At 47.4% G+C, this 24,792-nt stretch overlaps 2 protein-coding genes and 1 long non-coding RNA gene across 9 annotated transcripts in view; 2 read left to right on the forward strand and 1 right to left on the reverse strand.

The window, feature by feature from the left end:
- Window positions 1-2,738, forward strand: part of LUC7L3 (LUC7 like 3 pre-mRNA splicing factor) — a 32,266-nt gene extending 29,528 nt beyond the window's left edge. For 3 of the 6 annotated variants that reach the window (XR_006603793.1, XR_006603791.1, XM_045070374.1), the window contains one exon: window positions 2,083-2,738. The gene's annotated coding sequence lies outside the window, so the exon portion shown is untranslated. The remainder of the gene's footprint in view (window positions 1-2,082) is intronic. The other 3 variants (XR_006603794.1, XR_006603792.1, XM_045070375.1) reach the window with 1 other exon arrangement.
- A 2,988-nt stretch (window positions 2,739-5,726) lies between these two features.
- Window positions 5,727-11,428, reverse strand: ANKRD40CL (ANKRD40 C-terminal like). The gene is made up of 4 exons (XM_013062671.2): window positions 11,298-11,428; window positions 7,747-7,821; window positions 6,978-7,162; window positions 5,727-6,069 (listed from the first exon to the last, which is right to left on the reverse strand). The coding sequence occupies exons 1-4, from the start codon at window positions 11,335-11,337 to the stop codon at window positions 5,926-5,928; spliced, it is 444 nt and encodes a 147-aa protein (XP_012918125.1). The 5' UTR covers window positions 11,338-11,428; the 3' UTR covers window positions 5,727-5,925.
- Window positions 7,153-12,650, forward strand: LOC106007081. 2 transcript variants are annotated; one of them, XR_006603738.1, is made up of 4 exons: window positions 7,153-8,222; window positions 9,484-9,638; window positions 11,247-11,467; window positions 11,796-12,192. It is a non-coding gene; the product is annotated as an uncharacterized LOC106007081 (long non-coding RNA). The 2 variants fall into 2 exon arrangements; XR_006603737.1 differs by lacking the exons at window positions 11,247-11,467; window positions 11,796-12,192 and adding an exon at window positions 12,523-12,650.
- The last annotated feature ends 12,142 nt before the right edge of the window (window positions 12,651-24,792 follow it).

Here is a 24,792-nt window from a genome sequence, read left to right on the forward strand (position 1 = left end):
AGATCTGTTCTGCCTCATCTAGAATTAGTAGCTAACTTATTTCAGTGAGGTAAAGTAAATGAGTTCATGAAAAGTCATCATCTTCGTGATTCTGTGGTCACTTAGATGTATTTCATGATTGAAGTTCTGTAGAGTTTGAGGGAGAGGCCTGGCTCTTAGTGTGGCCATGACTAAGGTCTGGTTTTAGTTGGAGATCAAGTTGGATTGCCCTCAACACCCAGAATTCATTCAGGCTCAAGAGGAAATGATTCTTACCTAATTCATAAGAACCTAATACAGAGGCTATGTGCTAATTGAATTTACTATGAGAAATACACATTTCTGCCTTGAGGGCCAAACAGTTGTCAGATGGTCTGTGTGTATTTTCTCTGTGATAAGCCTTTCAGGGGCGCCAGATTCTGTTACTCAGAAGATCACTTAATAAGAGTGGAATGGGATCAGAGCAATCAGGTTTTTTATTTTTATTTTGGAAAACTTAAGACTTACATAAAAGTAGAACAGTATAATTAGCCTCTATTAAAACTCACCACTAGTAAGACTCAATGGCCAGTCTTATTTTATATGTGTATGTGCATGTGTGTATGTATCCCCTGCCTCCTATCATTTTCAAGCAAGTCTCAGACATACTGTTTAGTCTGTAAATATTTCAGCATGTATTTTTAAAAGTTAAGAAATTAAACAAGCTCATTAACAAAAATAAATGGGATAAACTTCTAATTGGCCAGAGTTCTCAACTGTAGTACTGGTCTGGTAGCTTACTTGCCATTGTGTGTCTCAAGGGGACCAAGTAATGTGTCTGCTGCTCTGGCGTCCTCCCCTCTGCAGTATAGGAAGACTGTAGCATCGCCTCCCATTTTAAGACATTTTTCCTTCAAACAGATCACTATATTTCAGTTGACCCTGGAACGAGGGAGGTTAGGAGTGCCACCTCCCCCACCCCATTCAGTCAAATCCACATGTACTTAACTTTCCCAAAAACAAATAGCATACTGTTGACCAGATGCCTTACCTATATAACAAAGTTGATTAATATGTATTTTGTATGTGAGTTACATAATGCATGCTTATAGTAAAGCAAACTAGAGAAAAAGTGTTCAAATCATAAGGAAGAGAGAATACATTTATAGTACTTGGCTATAGAAAATCCATATATAAGTGGACTTACGCAGTTCAAATTCATGTTCAAGGGTCAGCTGTATTTTTCAGTTTGGATTAAAATCCATCTCTTGCCTTCTTGAAGTTATAAGCTAGTATTTCAGCTTAGGTATTTATCTCCTCTCCTTACACATTACACTTGCGGGCAGTCGGTCTGGTTTTATATATATATAGTTAGTGCCACAGAGGACAAACCACCCTGTTTCCAAGGTCTGAGAAAACTTGGACTACATAGAGGTTGTTAGCCGCCTCTAGAGATGTTACGATGGAACAATTTAGGGTCGGAGTTTTTTGAGCTTGCCTTCATGCCGAGCTTTTAAAAATGCATCTTAGATGGGCTGTGTGGATAATTTTAAACGTTACTCTAAAGTGCATGAAACAAGGGAAACACTTGAGAATTTATTGTGTATATTTTCTGTGGGATGGGACTTCGTTCAGGGCTGATTTTCAAGTGTGAGTTCAGACTGATTTTTAGTTGTTTATGAAAGAACCCCAGGTGACTACTTTTAAAGAATTTTATGTTATAATTGTAATGCCTGTACATGGTTCAAAAAACAGCAGTAGAAGTGTTAAGTGATCTCTCTCTTTTTCCTGTCCCTCTGTTCTTTCTCTCCAGGAGCTACTGTTAACAGTTATTCTTTCTGGAGGGAGGTGGGTGGTAGGGGATATAAGCATATATGTATAGACCTTTTTTTATATATGAAGTACACCATATGTTCTGAATCTTGCTGTTTTCACTCCGTATATTTAGAAACATTTGAGATTTAGGAGACCGCCCTTTTAAGTTTTAACATGTAGTTTTTAAAAATACATTTCAAGTAAACCAAAGCAGAGAAGTCAATGTGTTATTCATTGTTGTATCAGATTTTTAAATTTCCTACTTTGAAAATGCAGTTTGAGAGTCATAGTTGATCTGTTTCTTCTCAGCCCTCCCAAGTAGCTCAGTTGTCAACAGCAACAGATGGAAGAACTTTTAGGAACAACGGCTTTGGGAAGTAGTTTGGCTTAAGTGGCTGTGCCCTAACCTCTCTGTGGCTATTCCGCTCCTAGATACATACCCTAGTGAAACTCTTACACGTGTGTGTCAGGACGTGGATGTGAAAATGTCGTAACAGCACTATTTGTAATAGGAAGAAAAGGGAAACAAAAACAAACTGGAATGACCCTGCCTGTCCTTGAGCAGTCCACTGGATAGATTCTGTGGCCCATTCCTACAGTGGAATTGCACGGAAGTCAGACTGAGCTGCAGCTACATGTGTGAACATGGATGGAACTTGGTGGTCGGAAAAGCAAGTTGCAGAAGAATACATCCGCTGTGGTTCCATTTCTGTGAAGGTCAGAGTCCAGCTGTTAAATCTGTGGTAAATGAAAGAAAAGCAAGGGAATGATAACATGAAATTCAGTGTTACTCTTGCATCGGAGGGAGAGGAGACCGTGGAGGGCATGGAACAGCCTTCAGAGGAACTGCTGACAATGCTTTGTTGCTAAAGCTGGATGGGCGGTTTCTTTTTTAAACTGTATGTTCATGTACTTTTGTATGTATGATATTTCTTAATAAAATTTAAACTTAAAAAATGGGAAAAGGTCTTGGTGTAGGTAGTAAAATAGAAATATAAGCATACCCATATTTAAAAAATTTACCCTCTTACAGTGACTGGCAGGTGTAAAAGGTATGGTTTCTTGAGCGCAAAATCTGGGGCCTTAATTGTTTTTTAAAAGCTAGAAGCAGGGCCTAAGTGTATGTCTTCTTTGTGATCACTTTTTTATTTTAAGGTTTTATTTATTTGACAGAGATCACAAGTAGGCAGATGGGCAGGGGGTGGGGTGCGGGGGAAGCAGGCTCCCTGCTGAACACAGAGCCTGATGCAGGACCCTGGAATCATGATCCAAGCCGAAGGCAGAGGTTTAGCCCACTGAGCCACCTAGGTGCCCTGTGATATCACTTATTTTTATCTTTACATATTTTCTATTTGGGATTTGGGTGTCAGCCAGGGAGCGGCTGCTTTTGTTCTCTGTTTCTTGAAGATTCACGCCCTTCCAGGAAGGGAACTGCTGGGTGAGAAGAGCAGTACTCCTGGCAGGTGGTCAGCACATCCTACCCCTGTTCAATTTAGATTGTCAGATCAGAGGGGCTGTTCCATTTTGGCCTTGTTCTGCTCTTAATGAGGGACACCATGAAGCATTAGATATTTACTCTAATGGAAGTGATTGGGGAACGCCTGGGTGGCTCAGTGGGTTAAAGCCTCTGCCTTCAGCTCAGGTCATGATCTCAAGGTCCTGGGATGGAGCCTTGGCAGGGAGCCTGCCTCCCCTCTGTCTGCCTGCCTCTCTGCCTACTTGTGATTGCTGTCAAATAAATAAAATCTTAAAGAATAAAAAAGGGGAAGTGATTAGAAGTAGAAATGTACCTGCAAGTGCATAAAAGTCACCTCTTTCCACAGTGGACCTTTTGATCTCCAAGTGTGGCTCCCAGTGGGAGCTTGGGGCTCCCCCCCCCCCCCCACCTGCTTTCCTTGCAGCCCTGAGTGCTGGTATGCCAGCTGCTGTTCTGATAACATGGGATAGGTCAGTGAGCAAAATAGGAACACCGCCACCTCCTGGTGGAGTCTGTCAGGCCTGTGAGTGGTACTTAACACTCTGAGGGTAGAAGGGGCCCTGCTGCTGTTACCAGTCCCCTCATTGTAAATGAGTGTTAGATTGTGAACGACTAAGAATTCTAGATCATTCCACCTTTTTGTTTTAACTTACATGTGTTCTGGAACCTTTCAGGACAAGCATCCTAGTACCTGATTCAGTTCAACCACCTAAAAATCTTAAAATGACATTAAGTTAGCATAAAAGTCAGTGGACTTGCGCCTTCCTCAGAAATTAATTTCCACAGTGTCTGCATGAAGTATAAATTACACTGAAAATTACTCTTGAAACTTCAATTATTTTTATTTTTATTTTTTTATAAAGATTTTTATTTATTTATTTGACAGAGATCACAAGTAGGCAGAAAGGTAGGCAGAGAGCCAGATGCGGGGCTCGATCCCAGGACCCCGGGATCATGACCTGAGCCGAAGGCAGAGGCTTAACCTACTGAGCCACCCAGGCGCCCCATTGAAGCTTCAATTTTTACTCTTAATCTTCAGCCTTAAGACTATTCATGTTACAGGAAATATGTTTTTATAATTTCTTCAAAGTGCATACTATGTTTATTTGAACGGATACAGAATTTGCTCAACAGCCTGATGATAAATTGCTGCCCTCATTCAATTACTGTAATTGATCATTAGGCAACTCTATAGGTTCTGTTACTGTCATAGTGTAAGGTTTCCCCCCAACATTTTTTTCAAATTTATTCTACCATATTCACCTAAAAATACCACCTAAAACTCCACTTCCTCGCAAGGGTGATTTGGGGCCATTAAAAGCCAGTCCTCAGCTCTTGCCCCAAGTTTTCCTTATTCCAAACAAAATTGAGAATACCTTAGGGAATTGGCCCTTGTGGCGCTGGAACGGCACTGCACTGAATTGGCTTGTCAGCGGGCTGTCCTGTCTCTCAAAGACCTGTGACGTGGATGCGGAGCTTACATTTCCAGCAGAAGTGCTTCCATCTGGAGAGGCCCAGGGCTACTAAGCAAACTGCAGGTTCAAGTCTCATGAACTCATCACATTTTTTTTTTTTAATTTAAAGATTTTATTTATATATTTGAGAGCAGGTGCCAGAGGCCGGTGGTGGGGGTGGCAGGGAGCAGAGGGAGAAGGACAAGCCAGATGCAGGCCTCCACCTTGACCCTGAGATGACCTGAGCTGAAACCAAGAGTCAGATGTTCAGTCGACTGAGCCACCCACACACGCTTCACATTTTTGAGTGGGATGATCCGTACGTCGGTACCCACACTATTTAAAACCTTGGTCTTTGGACAGTTGGGCTAGGTAAGTGCTAGTGTGTTTGCGTGTCCCCCCCACCCTTCATCAAAGCTGAGGTGCTGAGCATTTGCAGAGGCAACCTGGTGGCCCTGTTATGTGCTGGGGGAGATGAGATCCTGCTTGGCCAGAAGGAGCTCCGGTATTTCAGAGCTCAGTTCCACGAATTCAAGTCCAGGAGTAATGACTGAAGAGAAATGACCGTGGACAGGGTTAAGTGGGTAAGTGGGGTCCAGCTCCCAGAGTGCTTCCAAAGTACCAGCAGATCTTACGTAAGAGTTTGGGTGAGTTGACCCGGAAGAGCTCTAGGTGGTGGAATAGGAGGAGTCTAGCTTCGAGCTAGTTTTTGGTAAGAGTGCCAACTTTGTTGTTGTTTCCATCTGATTAGCAGAGTTGAGTGCTGTGGGCTGTGCCTTGGCTATTTGGCAAGTAGTTTGTTAAAAATGGCCTCAACAAGGGTGCCTGGGTGGCTCAGTTGGTTAAACAACTGCCTTCAGCTCAGGTCATGATCCTGGAGTCCTGGGATCGAGTCCTGCATCGGGCTCCCAGCTCCATGGGGAGTCTGCTTCTACTGACCTTCTCCCCTCTTGTGCTCTCTCTCACTGTCTCTGGCAAATAAATTTTTAAAAAAATAAAAAAAAAGAAAATGGCCTCATCAGTAACGCAAGTCATGCCATTTTATAGGCAAGTTTCAAAGTGTGAATAGGAAATGATGTGACAATTTCTCCCTGCCCAGAGAAGTTTGAGATGAGGGAACAATTTTGCAAAGTACGCACATGAAGGTGGCAAACCGGTACATGCATTCCAAGTTGGTTATTTACAAAACATTGATACCGGCGGTTTCATTTCTGGGGTTTTCTAATAGGTCAGTTTGGCAGCATTGCTGTTGTAGCAGGCCTTCTCTGTCAGGGATGTTGCGTGTTCAACGAATTCAGAGCTTCCATTTTTCACCAAGATGAGTTCTACTTCCTGAAAGTCGTGTAGTCTTTGAATGTCTTTGTCCTTAATATGTAAAAGAAATTATAGGGTGGTTTGTAGATAGCATGAGAGATTATTAAGATGAAAAAATCTTAATGGCCAGCATCTTTGGTTCTTGCCTAAATTCAGGGTATTTCTGTAATGGTTTCTCTGTCGTGGTAAGCTAAAGTAGCAGTTGAGACTTTTTCTTTTTTTGGTCTCTGTTGTAGGTTCCTAAGGGGACTGACTGTAGTCCCACACCAATATTGGTGAAGAAAAGGGCTTTTTTTAAAAAAGTAATAATTATAACTCTCATTAAGAAATTATCATGCATCAGTGATTGTATATGCATTATTTCACATCCAGAAAAGGGCATTTTAAAAAGTCCAGAAAATAACAATCATCCTGCCATTCCTTTACAATGAATATATTAGCCATGACACCAGTGAGAATTGGTAAAGGCATTTTGAAAGCTTTTAAAATAGTAATACCCAAAGAAATGAGGTTTTTCTTCTGAAATTAGAGAACTGTATTTTGCATCTGGAATCTCTATACAAATGCAAAACAGCTTTGTTTCATGAGATAACAAAGGCTGAGCTGTGGCAGGCAAAGGAAGGTGGGTGAGTCTTTCCTTTCCCCGGGCACCATGCCACCTGTGAACCAGCCAGGTCCGCAGAGGTGGAATGGGCCACATGCATTGACCTGAGTCTTCTCTCCGGGCCTTAGTTGTATTTCAGACCGTATTGAAGGGTTCATGAATTTAGGTGTGCAAGTCAGTAAAAGCACCAGATTGAAAATTACCTAGCTACCATGGCTGTCCTACAGTCCGAGTTTCCCAGTGGCTTAAATTTGTTTTCACGTTAGAAACACAAGAGATAAGTGATTAGCTTCACAGAACATTAATTTTGCCCACTTAGAACCCCGTCTGCATTTAGACCCTTTGCAAACCCTACCTTTCTGAGCAGTGTGTTTGGCAGCTTTCTGATCGCCCTCACTTGCTCCGGCTCAATCCCCAGTTCGCAGCAACTGACTTTCAGGAGATTCTGATAACTCAGCTCTCCTCTGTTCAGTTCAACCTCAATGAAGTCATTTTCTCTGGGACTCTTAATTCTGACTTTAAGCACCAGCTCTAGATCACCTGCAAGTTCATTTGTAAAAGAGAGAGTACCCGATTTAAAGCCTTTCAGTCGGCGTCATCCATTCTCCCAGCACAGAACTTCGTAACAGACACACAGCAGTTTTTACGGGTATAGGAGCATCAAATTAATCTGAGTCTTTTCTTGGGGTGCTTGTAACGGTCTGCGATGTAAACCCCATTATACTCACCTGAAAGCTTGCAGTTTGAAGCCGAGCTAGGATTGAAAAAATAAATATTTAAATATACCACCCTCAAGCAGTACCTGGTAGGTGTTGGAACTTATTTGAAAAGCTTCAGGGAACTGTTGAGCCCTGGGGCTCTGTGTCCTTGGGAAACTTGTGTAGACGTGCAGATGATTCTGTGATTTCCTACTGCATCCCTCCCCAGGACTGCAAGGTGACAGGCCCTGATAATCAGGATAATCAGGATAATTGTACCATCTTTGGCATGGTGTGTGGGGGGGTGGGCAGTGGTGTGGAGTGAGTCTTCACACTGTCCCGAGAAGGAGGGATTTTTGACTGAAGGGAGAAGAACCCAAGCGGTGTGTTTAGCTTTGCCACTGGGCCTCGGGGCTGAGTCCTCACCTACACGGGTGTCCTCAGGTTTGGCATCCCGTGGGTCAGCTGGCATCTGTGGGTTGGAGCCTTGTTTACATTCGCCTGGGAAAGAATTAGAAAAAGAAAGCGTTGGGGCGCCTGGGTGGCTCAGTGGGTTAAGCGTCTGCCTTTGGCTCAGGTCATGATCCCAGGGTCCTGGGATGGATCCCGGTTTCTCTCTCCCTCTGCCCCTCCCCACTCATGCTCTCTCAGCGCGCACTCTCTCTCTTTCTCAAATCTTAAAAAGCGAGAAATGGCAGCACCTCAGCGTTTGTCTCTCTTCCAGATCTGCCAGTTGAACAGGGACAGTGATGCCCCCTCTCCACTTCCTGCTCCCCAGTTCCGCCTCCTCAAGGGAAAAGCCAAGTCACGAAAAGGGCAGTACTTATGTTCAGACTTGAAGTGTCATTTTCCCTCATCACGGCCCAAATCATGAAAAGGAGCCAGGACGCTATTTTTAAGCGGTATGTAATCTGGGGAAGAAATATTTATAATCTGCGTGCTTAACTCAAGTTTCGACTTAAATATTTTGGGCGCTGAGGGCTTCGTGTCCCCAATTCTCCAGGAGAGTCCTTTATAAGGAATTTTCTCCACCAGAAGGAAGGGAGATGAGAGTGAGTATTAGCATCCTTTTTGGGGGCCAGGCCCTTCCCAGGCTCACAGGCCCTGCTCCCTGAGACCCTGCTCTGCACCAGGCGCCTTGCTAAGCCCTGGGGATGCGGTTCAAGCCACCACCACAAAAACCCAGAGTGGTCGCTGTCCTAGAGCTGGCAAGCTAGAGGGGACAGAGATCCTGATCAACGGACCTCAGGAAAATGTGACGTTAAATCGTGGGGCTGGTGAGGGCTGGACACACAATGGAGGTCAAATTCTGAAGGCAAGGCTGAGTAGGCTTAACCCGATCCAGGGGGAAAAGAGGAAGATGAGGTTCCCAGGGCTAGAAACAGCATAAGGAACCTGTGTGTGGATAGAGCAGAGCTTCTGAGGAAGGAAAGGCAACCATCCAACGCGGCTGCTGGGCAGAGAGCATGAAGGGATGGTGTGAGGTGTGTCAGGCAGCCCTCAGATGGTGGGATTAGGGCCGCACAGCCTCCGCCGTCCAATTCGGTAGCCACCAGTCATGTGAAGTGAGATACACTCATTTCATAAAAATACATAAAATACCATTTCAAAGGCAGGAAAAAATGTGAAGAATTCATTTTTTTAATATTGGTTGTATGTGGAAAAAATTTTGATATATTGAGCGAAGTAAATAGATTAAAATTATTTTCACCTGTCTACTTTTTAAAATGTGGCTGGGACATTTTTATCTTTTATTTTTTTATTTTTAAAAACATTTTATTTGTCAGAGAACACACACAAGCAGGGAGAGAAGGCAGAGGAAGAAGCAGTTTCCCCACCGAACACAGTTTGAGCCCTGGGACTCCATCCCAGGACTCTGGTATCATGACTTGAGCCAAAGGGAGATGCCCAACCGACTGAGCCACCTAGGCATCCTGAGGAAATTTTTTAAATATGTGGTTTTAAAAATCCAATATTTTTATTGGAAAGCACTGGCCCAGGTGAAAGGTTTGGGTTTTTATTCTAGAACAACACCAAGCCTTTAGACAGATCTTAGCCTTAGCCCAAGGCTTGTCACAATCAGATTTGCATTTGGGGGCAAAAAACAAAAAAGCCTCACTGTTCTCAAAAAAATCCATGGGATGTTGACATTTGCATTTTCAGACAAGAAAATTGAGGCTGAAAGGTGAAGTAACTTGCTTGAGCTTGCTGCACGCGTAAATGGCAGGACTGGGATGTGACCAGAGCCAGCTCCATCAGTGGAGCCCAGAGCAAAAGGAAGGTGTGCAAAACAGCTCCGCACGCCTAACCCACGGCAGGTGGGTGACCGCCCCAGGAATCACAACCTCCCACTTGTACCCATCTGACCCTGGATGGGGGCACGGAGAGCTTCCTGCCTTTTCTTGTTGCCCTCAGAACATCCCCTGCCTTGCCTGCCTCAACTCCAACTCTTTCTTGAGTCCCCACCAGGGGCAGAAGGGGACAGTGGAACTCTGGTGGGGAAGGGGCGGTGGGCTGGGAGTGGGGCCATGCACATATGGGGGTGAAGGTTCTCCCCAGCACATGCTCTATCTATCGTCCTGGCTGACTTCACTTACAAAACAGACTCCCAAGATAAAATTATTTAAAATGGGGACACCTGGGTGGCTCAGTCAGTTAAATCTGCCTTTGGTTCAGGACATGATCCTGGGGTCCTGGGATCGAGCCCCTCATTGGGCTCCCTGCTCAGCAGGGGAATCTGCTTCTCCCTCTCCTGCCCCTCCCTCCTGCTTATGTGTGCTCTCTCTCTCAAATAAATAAAATACATTTTTAAGATTTTTTATTAACATATAGTATATTATTAACCCCAGGGGTACGGGTCTGTGAATCGCCAGGTTTACACTTCACTGCACTCACCATAGCACATACCCTCCCTAATGTTCATAACCCAGCCACCCTCTCCCTCCCCACCTCCCCGCCCCCTGCAACCCTCAGTTTGTTTTGTGAGATTAAGAGTCTCTTATGGTTTGTCTCCCTCCCAATCCCATCTTGTTTCATTTATTCTTTTCCTATCCCCCAACCCCCCAACGTTGCCTCTCAACTTCCTCATATCAGGGAGAGCATGTGATAATTGTCTTTCTCTGACTGACTTCAAATAAATAAAATCTTAAATTATTTAAAAGTCAAGCCAGTGACCACAGAGCATTTAATCCGGAGTGTGGGACATTGTCTGACTGTGGGGTTCTGCACAGCTGCTGGGATGACAGGCCCAAGAAGCCAGCCCTGCTTCTGGCTCAAGTGCTCTCTGCCCACTGCCCAGTCCCTCCCCAGCCCCTCCCAAGGTGGCGGGATCTGCAGTCCCCTCTGCGCCCTGCGCCCTGGGCCACGGAGCAACCCCTTCTCCCTGGAGGTCTTGGTCTCTGGTACCCAACCTGAAATGATGCTTTCCCCACCCCTCCCCCACTCTCCCCACACAGACAGAGCACGGGACCCCACCCCCCGGCCCCGCCGCCAGCCTGGCCTGGCACAGAAAACAGCATTTTCATAGATGAACCTTTTGGATTAAGATCCCGTGTGTGTGGACCCAGTCTTGGAGAGGTCAGAAAGCACGCCCTTTGAAGTCGGGCCTATTTGGGTCTGAAGTTTTCCTTTGCCACAGTAGCCATGACTCGTTAGACAAGCTACTTAAGCTCTCTGAGCTTCAGTTTTCCGATCTGGAAAATGGGATTAATAATCTCTACCTCGCAAGGTATTAAGAAGCAAAGGAGTGAGCACTGGTACTGACTGGCCACTACTGTCAGCACAGGTGCTGATACTTGCTTCCCCCTCAAGGACACTCGGTCTACTCCCTCTGTCCTGACTTCACGGGCAGCAGAGCTGGGAAGGGCCACTGCCCCTACCCACGGCAGCATCTCTCCCCCCCCCCCCCCCCCCGTATCTTCCTCCAGTACTACCCAAATCCTTGAGGACCATGTGGAAAACAGATCTTCCTGACTCACCTGCCGGCTCCTCCTTCCTGTCCTGTTGGGGTTCAGCCATGGGTCAGCTCTGTTGTTCGTCAGATCAGTACTCCCTCTCGAATGGACACAAAGTTCCAACCACGTAGGAAACACCTCTGAAAGCTCCGTGCATCTGTGTGCAGTGAAACAACGATGTGGTCACTGGCCTGGTGAGACGGGGCAGGGAAGTGCCTATTTGATAAATGGGCAAATTAATTAAGACTCTCGGGGCTGCCCGGCATGTGCTGGGAATGATGCAAGGGAAGTTCAAGGCTCCCTCCTCCCTTCCCAGGCTCTGTCCAGCAGGTGACCCTGGTGGCTAAGAGTGCTTACCCAAGGGAACACGCCCCCAGGAGGCTCAGCCACTGGCGTCCTGCTAGATGTTTCCTTGGAAAAGGTTAGCAGCTTCTACATCAAGGATAGGAAAAGCCAAACACTTAGGTTCTTGGATTGAGCAGGCTCTCTGTCCTACCCAGTTCTCTCTCCCTTTTCTCCCAGACCCTTCCTCACAGCTGCGAGAGCCAAGAAAACAGGAAGACCCCAGCCCATACCTGGGAGACTCTGCCTTGCCCAGGATCTCATATCCCTTGATTTCAAACATAAAAATGGAGACGGTGGGGATTGGGAGCACTGGAACAGGAGGTTTGGTGAAGAGTGCATGGGGCTGGGGAAAGCCCGGGAAAGGGCTGCTGCTGCCTCCAGGGGGTGCCCAGGGTTTCTCACATTTCATTTAATCCTCCAGTGACAGAAGACAGGACAAATGGACACGCTAAAAGCCATGGGTGCCTGGGTCCCACATTGTTGACTTGGGGTGCTGTCTGGGCCCTGGAATTTTTTTTTTTTTTAAAGATTTTATTCATCTACTTGACAGAGAGAAATCACAAGTAGATGGAGAGGCAGGCAGAGAGAGAGAGGGAACAGGCTCCCTGCTGAGCAGAGAGCCCGATGCGGGACTCGATCCCAAGACCCTGAGATCATGACCTGAGCCGAAGGCAGCGGCTTAACCCACTGAGCCACCCAGGCGCCCCTGGGCCCTGGAATTTTTAAAAGGTCCCCAGCTGATTCGAAGGTGTGGCCCAAGTTGAGAACCACCAATTTGGGCCAAACTGCTTAAGGGCAGATGAGGAAACGGAAACGAGCCAAGGAAGGGAAATGCTCACCAATGGGTTCCTGGGCTGCCCAGGTCTCCAGCCTGACGCTTTCTCCCTGCTGCCCCTTCTGCCAGGAATGGAGGAAGGTGGTGCTGCCGCGGAGGAGGAAGCTGAAAGGATCTGCCTGGCCTCAGCTCCTGTGAATGGGGAGGAAAATGCACTTTGGCCCGGGTGTGGTCAGCCATGGAAAGAGCCAACCAGCCCCTCCTCACCTGCATGGGCGGGGCCGGGGATGGACGGGTGGGGTGGGGCGGGGTGGCGGCTCCGCCTATTTCCACTCACTCACCTCTCTGCCCATTCACTCACGCATCCCCCATTCACGGAGCCCCTCAACAACACTCAGGTTTTCTTCTCATTTTGGGGTCTCTCTCTCTCGATCTTCTTTTTTTCCCTTTTAATTTACTTTAATTAATTTATTTTAAAAGATTTTAACTGTTTACGTTGTCTCTGCATCCAATGTGGAGCTCAAATCTGTAACCGCGAGACTGATACTGACTGTGCCCACCAGTGGGGCAAGCCCCAACCCCTTTTATTTTATTTTATTTTTTTATATATATATTTTAAAGATTTTATTTATTTTATTTGACAGACAGAGATCACAAGTAGGCAGAGAGGCAGGCAGAGAGAGAGGAGGAAGCAGTCTCCCTAAGAAGTGGAGAGCCTGATGTGGGGCTCGATCCCAGGACTCTGGGATCATGACCTGAGCTAAAGGCAGAAGCTTTAACCCAGTGAGCCACCCAGGTGCCCCCCAGAGAGAGAGACTCTTAAGCGCTGGTTGTAGAACCCGACTCAGTGATTGGTCTCATAATCCTGAGATCATGACCTGAGTTGAAATCAAGAATCGGACGCTTAGGGATGCCTGGGTGGCTCATTCGTTAAACGGCTGCCTTTGGCTCAGGTCATGATCCTAGGACCCTGGGATGGAGCCCCACATCGGGCTCCCTGCTCAGTGGGAAGCCTGCTTCTCCCTCTCCCACTCCCCATATTTGTATTCCCTCTCTTGCTGTGTCTCTGTCAAACAAATAAATAAAATCTTTAAAAAGAAAAGAATCAGATGCTTAACCAACTGAGTCATACAAGTGAGTGGAGATTTTATTAAATAATTTCTACACCCAATGTGGGATTTGAACTCCTAACATGAGATCAAGCGTTGCACACTCCACTGACTGAGCTGGCCAGGCACCCTCTCATTTATTTTGATGTTCAAATGATCCAACTTCATACAGTATGTGCTTCCTGCTGTTTCCCATATCCTGTGACGTATCTCCATTCTTTTATGGGCATTTTCTTAACTTTTGGCACATTCAGAAGTTCTGGGCTCAACTCGTCACTTTCCCCATCCCAGCCCTGGGATCCGCCACTTCTCTGAGGAGCCGGGTTCCTTCTAGTTGGGGGAAGAGGTGTTCTCATTCCTACGGGGAGGCCAAGAAGAATGGTTCAGAGCCCTTTGAGTGGTCAGAACTGGAACCACACATACACGCAGATGCACAGACATCTGTATATCGCAGACCACAAGTTCATGACTGAGGCTTCCAGCTCTCTTCCCCCAACCAGAGGGCTTTCCCGGCTTTCTTCAGTTCCATATGACAACTCTCTTCACAGTGGGAGATCTGGCTCCTGACCCCTCACAAATACTTACTCCTCTGGTAATCCTATGGTACGCAGGAAATGGTCCCAGCACCACTCATTTGAAACACAGGTTCATTGTTTGTGTGTGCGTCTTAAGAGTTCTTCCCAATCCTCATTTATACTTTTTGAGTACGTAGAATTTGAACATGGTTCAGGGCGCCTGGGTGGCTCAGCGGTGTAGCCTCCGACTCTTGGTTTTGGCTCAGGTCGTGATCTCAGGGTCGTGAGATCGAGCCCCATGTTGCGTTCTGCATTTAGTGGGGCGTCTGCTTGGGATTCTCCCTCTCTCTCTGCCATTACTCCGGCTCCTCCTCCCTCTCTTTAAAATAAAATAAATAAAAGCTTTAAAAAAAACACCACGGACATGGTTCTAAGAGTTAAAATTATGCAGAAATTTATATTCATAGAAGTGTCATCCAACATTCCCACTTCTTCCATTTTGCTCTCATCTATTTCCTGTAGGAAACTAATCTCCTTAGTTTCTGAGCTATCCTTTCCAGGTTTCTTTTTGCAGAATTAACCAGATGGATGTCTATTTTATTACTATTTCTTTTTCTTGCAGAGAAGGTAGCACATATATTCATTTCTACTTTGCTTTTTTAAATAAATTATTTTATTGGGGCGCCTGGGTGGCTCAGTGGGTTAAAGCCTCTGCCTTTGGCTCAGGTCATGATCTTGGGGTCCTGGGATCAAGCCCTGCATCAGGAGGGAGCCTGCTTCCCCCTCTCTCTCTGCCTGCCTCTCTGCCTACTTGTGATCTCTCTGTCAAATAAATAAATAAATAAAATCTTTAAAAAAGTTATTTTATTGTGTTTTTATTTATTTTTACTTTGCTTTTCATTCACGAAACGATCCATCCGGAAATTATTTATTTGTTTATTTTTATTCTTTAATATTTTATTTATTTAAATAAATAAAAGAGAGAGAGAGAGCACAAGGGGAAGGAGAGGGAGAAGCAGGTTCCCTGCTGAACAGGGAGCCTGATGTGGGGCTCCATCCCAGGACCCCGAGCTGAAGGCAGACGATTAACCAACTGAGCCACCCAGGTGCCCCCATCTGTTTATTTTTAAATATTTCATTCTCAAGTAATCTCTACACCCACCCAACATGGGGCTCGAACTCACAACCCCAAGACCAAGGGTCACGGGCTCTTCTGACTGAGCTGGCCTGGTGCCCCCCGGAAAGCATTTAATATCAGCTCATAGAGATCCGCCTCTCTGGGTGGATATTCTGTAGTCTGTCATGCAAATTCTCTAGATACAGGTATTTAGCTTACGTCCAATATTTTGTAATTACCACCAATGCCGTAATTAGTAATCTGCCTATGTATGTTTTATTGGTGAAGGTATATATTCTGGCTAGATTCCCAGAAGCAGGGTTGGTGGATCAAAAAGTAAATGCACACGTACTCTTGTTAGACACGACCACATATTCCCCCACTACTACTTAGCCCGTTCGCATTCCCCCCAGCCACCTGTCCGAGCACTTGCTTCCCCAGGGCCTCCCTGCAGGGTGCTGTCCAGCTTTGCTCTTTCTGCCAATCGGACAGTGAGAGATGGACTCTTGGGACGTAGGTTTTATGATTATTGAGGGGTGGCCAAGAGATCAGGAGACCACTAACACCAGAAGGACAGGGTTACTGAGAGTTCCCAAGAGGAAGGGGAGGGGCAGGATGTGCCGAAGGAGCCTCACAGAGGAGCACCAGGGTCCGGGGGCAGAGGCGGTGAGCGGGAAATGTAGACAAGAGCCTTGACTGCAAGGGAAGTAAAGGCTAACAGGTTTAGGACGGGCTAGTATTTCCCTGGGCTCCGGGGTGGAGGGTGGGGCGGCCTGATTATCTGCTCCCCAGCCCGGGGTTGATTAGGGCAGGAGGAAAGTGGCCCCCAGTGTGGGAGCTTGCTACCCTGCCAGGCCTGCATTCTTCTATTGTCTGGGCTTTATCATTTTCTAGGGCTTTCTCACTGTTGGGAGAGACTTCACAGCCCTCTTGCATGCTGTGAGTAGAGCACAGGTGTGGGCTGCCTTTGGACTTTTTCAAGGCTGTTTGTGTAGGGCAGGATCTTGGAAGGCAGGCACAGTGCCTCTCCACAGCAAAGGGCGGGTTTCTTTACAGCCCAGTATAATAAAGGTAATGACGCCTTCGGTGGCAGAGGTCAGGCGGGGCCCACTGCTGGCTGTAATAAATTCTGGTTTCCTGAGGTTGGAGATCCTCCTTTGCAAACTGTTTCTATTATTATTAATATTTGTGTATACTACTTTGAAAAACAAGAAGAAAGACGTTTAAGGGCCGAGGAAAGTATGGAGGTAGGCATTGCAGAAGGCAGCCTCATGCGGCTTCTCCCCGCCCCCCACACACCTGTGTGCCATGGAGAAGACAGTGGAGGGCTCCCAGGACCCCCAGAAGACCCAGGGCTGTTGTGTCACCCCCGGACCTGCACAGATCGGAGGCTGCAAGGCAGCGGGAGGCTGGAAGCACGCCCACGTTCTGGGCTCACCGATCCAGGGCCCAGGCCCGTGCCCCTCGGCTGCTCGCTCTGGGACATGCCTGCTCCTGGCAGATAAAACTGTGGCCCCACTAAGTAGCACTTGGCCCTTAGTAGGCCCTCATAAGCATCTGTCAAATCAACGAGGAAAAATCCGTGCTGGCTAGTAGGATTGGAGACCCAGCTAAAAATTCATTTCGACTCTCTAAAAAGGGCGTGGGCACTGGGAAGGCAGGGCCGAGGGGGCGGTGGGAGGAGGAGTCATTGTTACTTGGGAACTGGGGGGGCCATAGATGATTAACTACTCCCAGAGCCTCAGTTTCTTCATTTATACCACGGGCATCAATCATGGTTCCATCTGTTGTGCTTGAAGGGACAACTCAAGGATAGAATATGCAAACATACTTTCCATACCTGTTGTCTATTGTCACCGCTGGCTGGAGTCCTGGTGGCCCTAAGCCAATTCCCGTGAAGGCCTTGGGTACCCACCAGCGGACAGGAGGCCACAGGGTTCTTCGTTTGTCCAGGGACCCGTTTGTTTCCAACAACCCTTGACCTGCAGGCCCCACCTCCCCTCAGCTCTTTGGTTTTGTCTTCTTGGGGGGAAAGGGGAACTGTTGAGGCCGTATAGGTTTTTTCTTTGGTCTTAGAATCAGCAAGAAGCCTCGTGGAGAAAGAAGCTGACTTCATATGGGACAGACATGCGGGCTGTTGAACTACCTTACAGTGCTTGAAGCCCAGGGGTGGGTGGAAGAGCGGGGTCCTTGGGGGCGGGGGTCACCGTAGGGCATGGGGATTTGAATTTAGGGTGAAGGGAACAAGGGCCAGTCCAAGAGCTTAGCTCATTGGGGTGGCAGGATTTTCCATCAGCGCCAGCACAAGACAACTTTTAGGCGGGTCCTAAGAGAACTCCAGACCCTCTGCGGGCTTCTCCTCATGGTGTGGCTCCAACTGCATTTTTCTCGGCTCATGGGTGTCTCCCTCCTCCCAGGAGGTTCAGAGAGGCAGCCTGAAGAGCTGGGGGTGAGCGTCCGGGCACCTGCCCAGCCCACCTGCTGTTCTGAATTTAGGACTCTGTCCTGCCTGACTCCTGTCTTCCCCTACGCATCTCTGTGTGTGCTGGTAGCTATAGTATTTGTTCTTTTTCACTGACAAAGTAATATAATGCTCTTGTTTTTTAAGAAAAGGAAAAAAAGTGAAAACCTCAAACGCCTGGAAAGTAGAGAATTCAGTCTTCCTGGGTACCTCCCAGGAACCCCGGGGTTTGCATGAAGATATTTCCTCTGCCTTATTCCCTGATGCGTGCCCAGGCCATAGGACAGACCGGTGCCTGGGACTCCCCCTCGGTGCCCAATGTTTGTTGAATGAATAACAGAATTATGAATGAATGAGACGTTAGGGATGAATTTTCCAATATTCTTTCCATGTGCGTACCTGCATAAATATACTTAGAAAAAACGTGGGATCACAGTAGAAGTGCGGTTCTGAACTTTATAAAAAACTGAAACAATTCCTTGTGGGTATTTCTCCCTGTGACTTTATACCAGGCTTTCTCAGTTTGGGCCCTATGGATATTCCGGAATAAGACCTTTGTGGGGGGCGGTCCTGTGCTCCTCAGGGAGAGCAGCGTCCCTGGTTTCCACCCACAGGACAGGAGAACCATACCTTCCACTATCTGATGATAATAAAGGCTTCCAGGTGTTATCAGCTGTCCCCTGGTGGGCAAAATTGCCTCCACCAGAGAACAACAGATTTATAGACATCACTTCTTTTCTTGGCTGGGTTTCAGAGTCTTCTAGAGCGGAGCTGTGGAATTTTTTGGCTGATTTGTCAGCAATGCTGAGTTGTTTTCAGTCCCTTGCAAGAGGCTCACCTGAACTTGTGTGTTTCTGCAGGAAGCTTCTCAGAGGTGGGATGGCTGAGCTGAAGCCAGGGCACACTTACAGGGAACTGTGTCCTTTCCAGAGCTGGAGCTCACTTCACTCTGTGCTCAGCAGCAGTGGGATTCAGCTTTCCAATCTTCACCAGTCTGATGCTGTTTGAGAGCCACAGCCCTTCTGACTTCATTCTCTTCTAAAATCGTATGGCTCGGGGCACCTGGGTGGCTCAGTGGGTTAAAGCCTCTGCCTTCAGCTCGGGTCATGATCTCAGGGTCCTGGAATCGAGCCCCACATCGGGCTCTCTGCTCAGCAGGGAACCTGCTTCCTCCTCTCTCTCTCTGCCTGCCTCTCTGCCTACTTGTGATCTCTGTCTGTCAAATAAATAAATAAAATCTTAAAAAAAAATCGTATGGCTCATTCCTTCCAGGAAAATGTTAACAGCAGGAATCACCAGGAGCCCCCTTTTGGCTCTGACGCTGGCCGTGTCCTTAGAAAAACTGTTACCCCACAGATATGCATGTGCATGTTTTTTATATAAACTCATCTTTCAAGTGCTCTGTAATGGGGTCTTAATGTTCTCTTTGAACATAAGGTTGTTTACAAGAGAGCATTAACGTTTCTAAGCAGTTGAAAGATTTTATTTCTACTGTGATTATTCCTCATGTACTCAGTTGCAGCGATAAACAATGGGGCATGTCCCTACTATTTCTTCTGGAATCAATTGAGATTTCCTTTGCAGCCCAAGTCAATTTTTGTATATGTTTATAAATATTATGTTACCTCTGGAATGTAAATGACACCAGAACAGTGGCCCCCTCCCCGCCCCCACACTGCTCCCCCCACAGCTGTATCCCCAGGGCTTTGAATGGTACCTGATCGATGCTCAATATAATTTTTTCGAATAAAGGATTGGATGAGGGGCGCCTGGCCAGCTCAGTTGGAAGAATGGGCAACCCTTGATCTCTGGGTTGTGAGTTCGAGACCCACGTTGGGTTGTATTACTAAGTAATTGTAATACAGCTTAGTTGTATTTCTTAGTAATTGGTTGTATTACTAAATAATTGGTTGGTTGTATTACTAAGAAATAAATAAACTAAAAAAAAGAGTGGATGGGTTTTGCAACATATAACTTTTGAGAAGCGTGGTTCTTTTCTTTTTTTTTCAAATACCCAATCTGTTAAGGGCTGAGAGTTGTCTCCATTTATTAATTTTTCCATGCTTTTTCTACAGCTTTCTATTTTCTTAAAAAGATTTTATTTATTTATTTGACAGAGAGAGAGAGAGATCACAAGTAGACAGAAGGAGAGAGAGAAGCAGGCTCCCTGCCGAGCAGAGCCCGATGTGGAGCTCGATCCCAGGACCCTGAGACCATGACCTGAGCCAAAGGCAGAGGCTTAACCCACTGAGCCACCCAGGCACCCCACATATGTTTTTTAGTAACAGCTTTATTAAAAGATAATTCACACACCATGATATTTACTTACTTCAAAGTGTATAATTCAGGGTGTTTTTTTTTTTTTTTTTTTTAATTCCCAGGGCTGTGCAGCCATCACCACAGTCTTATTTCAGAGCATTTCCATCCTGCAAAAAGAGACCAGGGACCCATTAGCAGACGCCCCTCGCTCTCCCAGCCCCTGGCAACCACTGAGCTACTTTCTATCTCTATGGTTGTACCTGTTCTGGACATTTCTTTTAAGTGGAGCCACGAGATATGTGGTGTTTAGCATCTGGCCTCTTGCACTTAGCACAATATTCTCAGAGTTCATCCATAATAAAGAACGTATGAACCCTTCATTCCTTTTTATTGCTGACTAATTTTGCATTGGGTGGAGATGACACATTTTATTCATCAGTTGACAGGCGATTTGGGTTGTTTTCACTTTTCGGCTATTGCAGAAGGCAGTCGCGCTCACTGGTGCACCACAGATGTCTGTGAGGTTTCGGCTATCATGAATTCATGCTGCTGTGAACGTTCCTGCGCAAGTTTTTGTGTGGACATGTTTATTTTGTGTTATTTTAATTAAGAAAAAAAAGGTTTTATTTGTTTGTTTGTTTACTGCCTTTGTGCATGTGCAAATGGGGCGGGGGGTGGGCAGAGGGTCAGGGAGAGAATCCTAAGCAGGCCTGACTGAGCCATTGAGGCGACCCCCCCAGAACACTTTTTTTTTTTTTAATTTAAAAACAAAACAAAACAAAACATGGGCGTCTACCTGACTCAGTTGGTTGAACACCGACTCTTGATTTGGGCTCAGGTCATGATCTCAGGGCTGCACTGGCCATAGAGCCTGCTTGAGATTCTCTCTCTCGCTGTCCCTCTCTTCCATCTGTGCATTCATGGGCATGCGCTCTCTCTCAGAAGAAGAAAAAAAAATCTCTCTTAGGGGGTTAAGCCTCTGCCTTCCGCTCAGGTCATGATCCTAGGTTCCTGGGATTGAGCTCTCTGAGCTCTCTGCTCAGCCTGCCTCTCTGCCTACTTCTGATCTCTGTCAAATAAATAAACAAAATCTTTTAAAAAAAACCCCACAACTCTCTTGAGTGTATATACAGCAATGGAAGTGCCCGGTCATGAGATCACTGTATGTTTAACATTTTGAGGACCTTCCAGCCTGTTCTCCCAGTGTCCATTCCATCTTGCACGGCTACTAACAATGTAAAAGGGTTCCAATTTATCCACGTCCTCGCTCGTACTTGTGCATACCTGTCTGAGCCATCCTGGTGGGTGTGAAGTGGTTGTCCTCTTTGTGGTTTTGCTTTTCCCTAATGACGAATGACTTTGAGCATCGCTTCGCATTCTTGACCATCGTATATCTTCTTGGGAGAAATGGCCATCCAAATCCTTCGCTCCTTTTTAAACTGAGTTGTCCTTCCATGGTTGAGTCTTGAGAGATTTTTGGATGCATCATGAACACAAGTCCCTTATCCAGGTATATGATTTGCAAATATTTTCTCCCATCCTGTGGGTTGGCTTTCACTATCTTGATAGACGTACGTTTTTGTTATGTTATTTGGTGCACAGTGCAACCTCTGGGGTCTTGTCCCCCCCTCAGCATTATAAAGAGATCTGCTTTGTCTCATGTAATTTTTTCTGAGTTGAATTCAACTTCGATCTTCAGGTCGCGACCTTGATTTTCTTCTGGTTCGCTTGCGCCTGTATATGGAAGCCTTCGGTCAGTGCTCAGTGAAGGTGGTTTTCCTTCCTCCTGTCTGCCCTCAGAGAATGCCCCTTCCCAGACCGGGCCCCCCTGGAGTAGCCACTATGTCCAGACCCCACAAGCACCCAACATGTGGCCTGTCTCCGCGCCTCTTCCAAGCCGCCCCTGTACTCCCTGCTCAGGGTCCTGGGCGCGGTCAGAGCCACCGGGCTGCTGTTCTCGTCACGTCCACCAGGGGCCGCCCCGCTCCTGCCAGAGTTCCTTCCAAGAACCTGCGCTGTAATTTACCTCGTCCCTCCCAGGCCTCCCAACTCCCAGCAACACCTTCGGGTTTAAAGCCCCAGAGCAGTTTTCCCGGTTACCCCCGGAGCCCACTTTTGCAACTGCCACAATGAAAACCGTCCTGTGGGAGATCAGCCCACTGCATCCTGTCTCTCTCATGCAATACCTGTGTGCCAATGGTTTTCTCACCTGTGGAATGGGAATGATTTCCCACCTTGTTCAGAAATAACATGGACAGTCTTAGCATGGTGCCTGGCACACAGTAAGGGCTTAATAAACGCAAGGTCTTTATATCAAGGCTTCAAAGTCTGTCGAATGTCTCCACAGCTCTCCTTAAGTAGCTCACAGGATGATCTGTTCTCTCTTTGTTCTTGTGGGCAGTGACTGTGGTGAGGTTCCGTGGCGGGGTCTCTTTGCAGTCAGATGTGTGGACACTTTTGTTTACCATAACTGACCTTATTATTATTATGATTTTTTAAGATTTTAGTTCTTTACTTGAGAGAAAGAGAGCATGCACGAGGAGGGCGAGGGGCAGAGGAAGAGAGAGAATCTCCAGCAGAAGATTCTCCCCCCATAATGAGGGCAGAACCCCACGCCAGGCTCTATCCCAGGACCCTGATACCAAGACCTGAGCCAAAACCAAGAGTGGGTGGTTTAACCGGTCAGGCTTTGGCCCCACTGGCCTGTACAAGCTGGTGTCTGTCCATGCTGGTGTCCACCCCTGTTGGTGTTCACAGCTGCCAGCATTCACCAAGAAGGCCTGTGTTCCCTCCAGCCTCCTTTGTCATCGTTTCCTGCAGACTCCCGGCCTCTTCTGGCCCCAGAACTCTCTCTCAGCCACTTCTGTGGGAAACAGGGGAGGGGGCCGCCTCGGGCCCTCTCTGCCCAGGCAAGCCACGCTACCACGTCTGCTTTACTTGTAAATACATGTTGGGCATTCGAAGAGGGTGACACCTCTACGCCCTCACCCAGGCATCAGGCCCCTCTCCTGCCTGAGTTCTGTGTGCCCCCCACTCTGGCCTAGAGGACCGGGTGCAGTGGGGTGGGGAGAGAATGCTTTTGCAGGGTTGCTACTGTTCCTGAGGTCAGGACCTTGGTTTTGAAGCTCAAGGTTTAAGACCTAGCTACTTGGGTTCATGTACCAGGAAAGAAGTCTGATGGATATTTCCAGATATCAGCCTGTCACACCCCTTCCCCTGTGTTCTGGGGACTCTGAGTACTGTACAGACTGACTCACGGCCTGGAGCCCTCCCGGGGAGTCTTATGTTCCTGGTAATGCGTGGGGTGGAGTCCAGGGGGACGGTGGAGGTTTTCTGAGGGTTGGTGCTCAGCCCCTTTGGGGAGGGCGGACGAGTCAGAGTTCCTGCTTGCAACAATAGAAAACAACTCAAGTGAATGACGGCCTGAAAGGAATTCTCTGGAAGGATGATGGGTGGCCCATCGAATCATAGGGCAGGCCAGAGAGCCAGGCTCATCATCTGGGCAGGAATGTAGGAGGCTGGGAGGCAGAAGCACAGGGAAGGACTAATGAGAATGACAGCCACCCCCTGCCCCTTGGTGCCTGGACACCAGAGGATTGACATCTCAATGGTCCGAGCTTCTCCATGACCCTCAGTCAGTGGCAACATCCTGGATGGGATGAGCCCAGGTTGAGTGCCCCACGCTCTCTCTGCAACGATTTGGGAGAGGGAGTCCAGCCTCACTGGGCTTCCGTAGGGGAACCCTGCCTTCCGCCCCTCTAGGGATTCGTGCCCCACCCCCCACATGGGTATTTGGATGCTAAGCAACCGAAAACAACAAATGACATACATCTCTCTCATTTCCCCCAAATGGGAATTTGCCAAGAGGCAGTTTCAAACCTGCCTCATCTAGGCAGTCTGTACCTGGAGTGCTGCTTGTTTATGCCGCTCAGAGAGCTTGCCAAATATAGTTAAATCATGTAAACAAGACTACGTGCTTCTAGATAATTCTTACACGAGGCTCCTTTCCATGGCTAGCGGAATAACTAACGTCTGTGGAACGAAGGCCTGGGCGTCGAGCTCAGTGCTTTATGTCAATGATCTCATTGGGTCTTGCCCTTAAAGTTGTTGCCATGTTTTCAAGGAGGAAACTGAGGCTGGTTGGTTCAGTAGCGTTTGCAAATTCACACAGGTTTAAATGGGAGGAACAGACCCTTGAATCCAGGCAGCCTGTCTCTGGAGATGGGCTAGGAAGGGGCCATGCTCCCTGCGGTCCAGTGGAGACAGACATCAAACCAGTAAGCACGGGCTAATGTATATTATTACAATGAGCACAGGAAAGGGAAAGAGCAGGGTGGAAGGAAGAGTAACAGGATAGACGATCTATCAAAAGGCGTGAATGGGGCTCCCAGGAAGGTCTCTGTGAAGTGCTTTTAAGCTTTGACCCTATAATGGGATTTAGCCAAGCATAGACCAAAGGGAAAGATGCAACAGTAAGTGCCAAGGTCCTGAGGCAGGGGAGAGTTGAATGTGTTTGCAGAAGGTAAAAAGGCCAGTGGAGAAGCTCTGGGTGGGACCGCAAGGCTGTTCAGACAGGGGGTCCGGGCTGTCTTCAGCTCAGAACTCCTCCTGCGCTCACGGACTCACCTCCACCTTCAGTCCCTCTGCAAATCCTCTAAGCCCAGAGCTTCTAGCACACCTGGAATCCGGTCTCTTCCCCTCACCTCCACGGTAGCCACCTTGGTCTCTGTGCGACATCCCCGGTCCCCTGGTTCCCCCGCTCTGCATCACCTTGAGCCTGCCTCCTAGCAGCACTAAAGCAATTCATTCAGATCCCTAGGTCAGATCACACTGCCTTGGCTTCTCTGCTCACTCAGGGAGCCTACAAAGCCCTCTATGGTCCAGCCCCCGCGACCTCGTGCAGCTGTGTCCTTCCTCATGGGGCTGCAACCACGTTGG

The sequence above is a fragment of the Mustela putorius genome, unplaced genomic scaffold, assembly GCF_011764305.1.
Source record: "Mustela putorius furo isolate JIRA1106 unplaced genomic scaffold, ASM1176430v1.1 tig00003962_pilon_pilon_pilon, whole genome shotgun sequence".
In the NCBI taxonomy this organism is placed as follows: Eukaryota; Metazoa; Chordata; class Mammalia; order Carnivora; family Mustelidae; genus Mustela; species Mustela putorius.

Coding starts and splice junctions, on each gene's coding strand:
- ANKRD40CL (XM_013062671.2), bottom strand. CDS start 11,337: ATGGCTGAACCCCAACAGGACAGGAAGGAGGAGCCGGCAG. Junction 7,163..7,746: donor ACCTGAGGACACCCGTGTAG/GTGAGGACTCAG, acceptor ATGAACTTGCAG/GTGATCTAGAGCTGGTGCTT. Junction 6,070..6,977: donor CAAACACACTGCTCAGAAAG/GTAGGGTTTGCA, acceptor TTACATATTAAG/GACAAAGACATTCAAAGACT.